The sequence below is a fragment of the Pelobates fuscus genome, chromosome 1 (assembly GCF_036172605.1).
Source record: "Pelobates fuscus isolate aPelFus1 chromosome 1, aPelFus1.pri, whole genome shotgun sequence".
In the NCBI taxonomy this organism is placed as follows: Eukaryota; Metazoa; Chordata; class Amphibia; order Anura; family Pelobatidae; genus Pelobates; species Pelobates fuscus.
Window position 1 is genome coordinate 457,514,076 of NC_086317.1, and position 7,393 is coordinate 457,521,468.

General features: G+C 39.7%; 1 protein-coding gene across 1 annotated transcript in view; it reads right to left on the reverse strand.

Moving 5' to 3' along the window:
* Positions 1–5,254, reverse strand: part of HEPHL1 (hephaestin like 1) — a 74,768-nt gene extending 69,514 nt beyond the window's left edge. The window contains exon 1 of the mRNA XM_063430695.1: positions 5,019–5,254. Coding sequence (XP_063286765.1) covers positions 5,019–5,188 — 170 coding nt within the window. The 5' untranslated portion in view covers positions 5,189–5,254. The remainder of the gene's footprint in view (positions 1–5,018) is intronic.
* Between the last annotated feature and the right edge of the window lie 2,139 nt (positions 5,255–7,393).

The window sequence follows — 7,393 nt, forward strand, 5'->3', positions numbered from 1 at the left end:
AGGTTAGAGATTTAGGCAATAGTAAGATAACACACAAGAGGTAAAACTGAATTAGTAGCTCAGTAAAGTGTGAGTTGGCCCTCTATACACCTTATAGAAACATTTTAACTATTGCTACATATTGCACTATTTGTTGTCCCTCTTTTTTTCTTTTAAGGTTATTAAAAGCTACCAAATACCAGTGTACACCGGTTTGATAGAAGTATGTGTAAATATATGTATTCATATTAACATAAGATTGTGGTACACTTTCACACCCTTTTGGGCGCGGTTTGTCACTCTGTTTGCCATTATCTGTATTGCCTGTGAGGTTTTGGGAATCCTCACATATTTACTGCTGCCCGTCTTTGTATTTTTGTAGTGAGCGCTTATTTTCTGTTTTTCTACACAAGATAACAAATTGGCTGCCTATGGGCGACTTTGTGAGGTGCCATTAGCATCTACTGCTCACTGTCTGCATTAGAATTTAGTAAAAAAAAAAGTATTTCATAATAATTCTATAGTTATGAAACTTCAAAAGTATCAGTGGCTTTTTAAGAAAACTCAGAGCTTGTGGCCTCTTTGAAGGGGAACCTCTGTTAAGCTGCTGAGGATAATGGACATTCCATTGTAATAATACCTTGCAGGATCAACAATACGAAACTGCTCCTTCTACAAGTGTGTCTCCCAACGGTGGTTTAGGAGGCACTGAAAAGATTTCCAGCAGCTATCAGCTCGAGTTAATATGAAGACATTCTTCTGCATAAATTTTGGGCACCTGGGAGAATGATTGCATCCGATTTTTCATGCTATATTCCGCAATACAGCTTTGAAAAACTTTATTTTTGGTGACTTTTGGCACTTTTATGTAGAACATACTAGTGGCAGTGTAATGCATTGTAGTAAGAAAAATAATCACAGCTTACTGCTCAATAGTATTAGAAATCCTATCTCATTCAATGGATACTCCAGACACCTGGGCTATGTGATTGCCTACACGACTGGTGATATATGAAGTGCTTTGCTGTCTATGAGTGCATTAGTGGAGATAGCCAAATCTCTTCATAGGCAGTCGTGAAAACAAGTCTGTGCAGTGCTTAACTGACAGCAGGAGCATGGAAATGCACAGATTGGCTCCCTCGACAACTGTAGAACCCAGCTGTCATGGGCAGACTGGTAACCATGTGTAGGGGCTGAATGATAGATTTTATATACACAAAGTATCACCGAACAGTCCTATCTATCTATCCATTAGTAACAATATGTGTGGGTGCACTACAGGGGGAAAAAAAAATAAAGCTTACTGAGGTTCATTAACAGCAAATTAAATATTTTGAATCCTAATAAAACCTGCTATAGACTGCCCAGTCACTTTCGAAAGAAAGAGCCCAGTATCTAATGAATGATTGCCCTCCACCCCAAATGTACAATAGGCTAGAAAAATGAGGGGCAATTCATCTGGTGTCACTATTTAATAGGTGCCTGATTTTTTTTTCCAATGGTTATTTGGGGGTTCTGCCAACCCCCAACAATTTATTTTTATGTTTAATTTATACTCTAAAAGTGCTTAATTTAATAGCTGGATTTATAAGGAGGAAGCCATACTGGGTTTTATTTAGCACTTCGCATATAACTGTAGAAATATTACGAAAGAAAAAGCAGGCAAGCAAAAGGGGAATTTACCAGAATTCTGTCATTCGGATGGAAATTTAGAATTTAGCAATACTACTCAGTGACATGATGTTTCCTTTTGACAAACTAATTACAATCTGTATTTTCCATTAGCACAAATGACTTTTCGTGGAATTCTTAGATATCTCCCAGTGTACACTACAGTCACATTGTTGGAGAGTTACACTTTAATCACCGTGCTCTCTGTGCCCTCCCTCTGGGAGAATTCCAAATCTGGAAATCATTTGGTTAGCGATACAGACAGGGAGAATGAAAACAGCACTCATTCAATTTGAAGGGGCAGATTCCAAAAAATGTCAACGTGAAGAAAACTCTAAGCCTGACAGCTGTCTCCCATTCCCAGACACCCTCCTAACATTTCCTACACTGGTATTCTGGGCAATTTCTCTTACAATCTAAAAAAAATTTTTTTTTCTCTATTTAAAGGGTTCCCCGTGTAAAATGTCTCTGTCACCATATTTTGCAAAGACCTCCGATGGTGACATTGCTGCTTGGTGTAAGATGGCGTAGAGGTGGAACATACTTACCTAATGCTTCATTCACCAGAAGCCCACATCACTGCTGTACTCCTGCTCCTGCATGAGAGTACAACACTAATGTCTACGGAGGATCCTGCGATATCAAAGGAGCCTGAATTTTAAGGAAGCAAGGTGATAAGTCAGTGCAGGAGCCTCCTAGGAGGTTGGCCTTGACGTGGCAGGTGGGCTTCCATCTAATGGTCATTGGAGTTACTAAATAACCTCCATTTATTTAAATATGCATAGGGATTTGGGAAAGAGCGCAGGTAACTTTTTTCTTTGGTTTTTATTGTATGTATTGGGGCTGTTGTGTACTATGGTCTTTGCTGCGGCCCAAGAGTAGTAGGAGTTTGAGCGCAGGACTTGTTTTTGTATTCACGTTTGTATCACACAGCTATGTTACAATGCTGCCGCCCATCCCATGTGTTCCTTATTAAGGGTTAATAAGTATGTAGGGGTTTAGTAAAATAGCCCTCTCTGTCTCATTAAAGATATCTTTGCCCGAAGCTCAAGGAAGCAAGGTGAATAGTCAGTGTGGGCTTCCATCTAATGGCCATTGCAGTAACTAAATAACCTCCATTTGTTGAAATATGCATAGGGATTTGGGAAGAACGCAATTAACTTTTTTTCTTTGGAAGATCAAAGGCGTCTCCATATATATTGTCTCAAAATCAATACATCTTTATATGTGTCAAATGCACATGGCATTCAAATGATCAATTCACGTGTTAGAAATTCCCCTCACGATAGAAACACGTAAAATAAACAAGTAGTTAAGAATTTCGAAGATATACCCCAAAGAGAATGTATATATATGTAATTTGCTTTGTATTTTTTCTTTTAAACCTTTTCTTGCAATAGCTGCAGACCCAGTATCTGCAGATACTGCAACCCCTTCCCTTTCTCCCAGTACAGACGTTCTGTGTCTGCCCCATCTGATTTCTCACTGAGTTGTAGTACAGTAAGTGTATAGAAGGCAGGTGCTCTGGGCAATTTCTGTCTCTTGAGTTTAGCACCACTGAGCTAAACAAACCAGAATGTAACCAGCTGTCTGATTGCACATGACATCTGGGTATCATGAAGTTCATTGATAAAAGTGATTTCTAAATGATATCTGCACTTATTAAAATAAAAATCACATCATATCACATATCACATACAGGGAGCGCACACACATAACATACAGTTAACACACACACACGTAACATACAGCCAACACACACACATAACATACAGTTAATGCACACACAACATACAGCCAGCACAAGCACATACATCACATACAGCCTGGACATACCAGACATGACATACACACCAAGCACACACCATAAGTAAGCGGTACGGAATCTGATGGCGCTATATAAATGGCAATAATAATAATACAGTCAGTACTCTCTGCACACACAGCCAACAAACACATGACGAACAGCTAGCACTCACTGCACATACATGACACACATAGACGCAGGTTTTCAGCAGAACCTAGGTCCCTGGAAGGGACATACTTGTGTATTAGTGAGGATAGGTAGCCTGCAGGCACTTTTAACCCCTTAAGGACACATGACATGTCTGACATGTCATGATTCCCTTTTATTCCAGAAGTTTGGTCCTTAAGGGGTTAAACTATTAGCCCCCCAGCTGCTAGTGTAAATCGTCATTGCCCATTTCGGTTGCTTCGTGATTAGGACATGTGGCAATATTGGCGATCTCCCCAAATTCGGATAAGATATTGATTCTGCCGAAAACAATTTTCCAAGTCGATTGTATATCCAGCTGCATCATGACTGTTAACATGGGGAAATACGTAAGTACAATAACTACGTATATAAAGCTGATGTGGGATACGCAAGAGGGGTGTAAAGATATAAATCCAGATGTTTCAAGAGAAATGTACAGTTTTTCCATAGGCATAAATTGAAATAAATGAAAAAACAGATGGGATAAAATCACTTAGTACTGATACTGAGAGAAACCACTTTAATTGGGAAATAATACTTACGTAACTTATTCACTACCACGTTGCCTAGGGTCAAAACACAAATTTCATGTATGTCCTGCAGTACAGTAATACTTTGAAAGAACTCTCTAAGTTATATCATTCTATTTATTTTTTTAGTGCCCAAAGTGGGCCCCAATATTTGGCTGAACTCTTTATCTGCATGTAGCCCAGAATGGCATCCAGGCTGCTCTTGCAACATGCACAAATAACATGTAGTATACATATAGAGCATAGTGGCAGAAAAATGTGTTTCTCTGGAGAATGAAGACTGGAGCAGGGAGATACTTTACATCACTTTGCAACATAGTGCTAATCACACTAATGTGTTAACTACGTTGTCACACTGCATGAGACCATGCCATCATCATCATGTGAGAAGCTCTATTAAGAGTGGGCGATAGATATTTTATTACATTCCTATATTATTATTATTTTATTATTTATATAGCACCATCAGATTCCGTAGCGCTGTACAATGGGATAGCCCATTCTATCCTTGTCATTATTTTACACTCAAGATGCCCTTACTTAGAGTACCGTACATAGTGTGGACAGTAACTACAAAAACTCTCAGCCAAGCCCTGCATGCAATGATTGCAATCTTAATCCCTAAATAAAATAAAATAAAATAAAATAAAAACAGAAATGTGATCATTCTAGTGACAGCAGTGTGAAATGCCTCTCACAGAGCAGTGAAATGCTTAACTGATACAAAATTAACATCCTTATGCAAATAATTAAAAATGCCAACGTTCCATGTGACCCCCTGCTGTGCTGTGAATATTGTGCATTACTTAGTCAGCCTTTATAGCACCCAGGTAACCACTTACCTGTCCTCGCCTATGTCCTGTCCTGTGATGAGATTTTTTCCTGATGGGGCATAGTCCCAAGTCTCCTCCACTATCCCAATATAATAGGTCCTTGTCTCTGATTCAACAGAATGAAATCTGGCCCAGAGGACGTGGAGAGTGAGCAGACTCACACAGTACAAGGAAGGCATTTTAGTGGCAGCTGACAGGCTGGGCTGCACTGTGTGAAACTGTCCCAGACATTGCAGAAATGTTAGAGAAAGCTAACTAATGAACAAAGCACAGCCCCTCCCAGCCCTGGCTTAGGGCTGGACACTGGGGGAATTGTGAAAGCTGGGAACAGCTTGTCAAAAGGGGTGTTACTATGGGAATAGAACTGGTCCCACTCTCCTGAAAAAAACAACAAAAAAACACTGTGGCATTCTGTCCACTAGACTTGTTGATGTTTACTTGCCCAAAGCAGACAAACAGAGCTGGGAAGTGTTTGCAACATATGACTTAGTAATGATTAATATGAACTGCCAACAAAAGCTGTCAGGGTTTGCTATCACTGATCCAAACCTGACAGAGACAAGAGGATATGTAGCAATTTTTTTTTACTAATAATCAGAATCATGTTTTGGGGCACAATTCCCTTGTGGGTTTTATATATCCTGGTACATTGTACAGCGCTACGGAATGTGATGGCGCTATATAAATAATAAAAAAAATATGTGCTCACCCTCATTTCATACATAGTTAAAGTGACACTATCACACTTGAATATAAAGAATAATAGGTATTCTGGAATAAAAAAAATATGCGGTGGGGTAACCCCAATGGAAAGTCTATACACACCAAGAGGGTTTGCAGGAGAGATAATATAGAGACAACTTGATTTTTTATTAGTAAGCAGAAAATATTAAATACCGTACACCATAAGTGAAAACAAATAAAACAACGAAAAGTTCGGATTAAACAAAAAAGTGTATTACTAATCCCTCAAGCATACAGTGCTGCTCAAGAAAAGAAAAGAGAAAACATAGATTTAAAATTAAATATACATCCAATTTAAAAGGAACTAATATATTGGACATTAAGTTATATAAGGTCCTACCTAGCAATGATTTTACCTTCTAGAAAAATAAATAAATGTACATGTGTGTATATATAGAAGATATAGCTAAAGGTGTATACCACACAAATAGCATGAGATTCAGTCAGAAAGCCCCCCCCTCCCTCCTATGATGAGAGACAAGCTACTTGTATCTTGCTCACTGCTAAATTTAGGACTGTATTGGCCTGAGCTGAATATGTTTATATAGCAAAAGGGACACAGTCTGTGCACCAACATCATTTTCTTATGCTGAAATTGTCCTACTTTGAATGATCACTAATCTAAATGTATCATACAGGCAGCTGAAATGCATGACAATGTGTACTAAGCACATTGCTTACATACCATTAAATCAAGCATGTCAAACTCAAAGGCGAGCAAGGGCAAAATAAACAAGGTTTAAGTGGGCCGCAAAAAAGCAAAAATGTTAATTTTCATAGAAACGTAGGTTTATTTTGAAAAGTACAGTATATAAAAAAACAACGACCCCCTCTACTAAACCCCATTCCCCCCTCGTCTACTAAATCCCAGTGCCCCCCTCGCCTACTAAATTCCAGTCCCCCCTTGTCTGCTAAATCCCAGTCCCCCCGTCTACTAACCCTTGCCCCTGTTCTCACACTCACTGAGACACACACACTGACTAGTGATGTCTCGAACATAAAATTTTCGGTTCGCGAACGGCGAAAGCGAATTTCCGCAAATGTTCGCGAACCGGCAAACCGCCATAGACTTCAATGGGCAGGCGAATTTTAAAACCCACAGGGACTCTTTCTGGCCACAATAGTGATGGAAACGTTGTTTCAAGGGGACTAACACCTGGACTGTGGCATGCTGGAGGGGGATCCATGGCAAAACTCCCATGGAAAATTACACAGTTGATGCAGAGTCTGGTTTTAATCCATAAAGGGCACAAATCACCTAACATTCCTAAATCACAATGGATATGGATTGACACCTGACATATGACATATTGACACCTTGACATATGGATTGACACCTGTCCTCAGAGACCCGGATACACACTGACACAGAGCAGAATAGGGACTGTTCCCCCTATATAGGGTCACTTGGCAGATATGGATTGACACCTGTCCTCAGGGACCCTGATACACACTGACACAGAGCAGAATAGGGACTGTTCCTCCTACATAGGGTCACTTGGCAGATATGGATTGACACCTATCCTCAGGGACCCTGATACACACTGACACAGAGCAGAATAGGGACTGTTCCCCCTACATAGGGTCACTTGGCAGATATGGATTGATACCTATCATAAGGATCCCTGATACACGCTGAC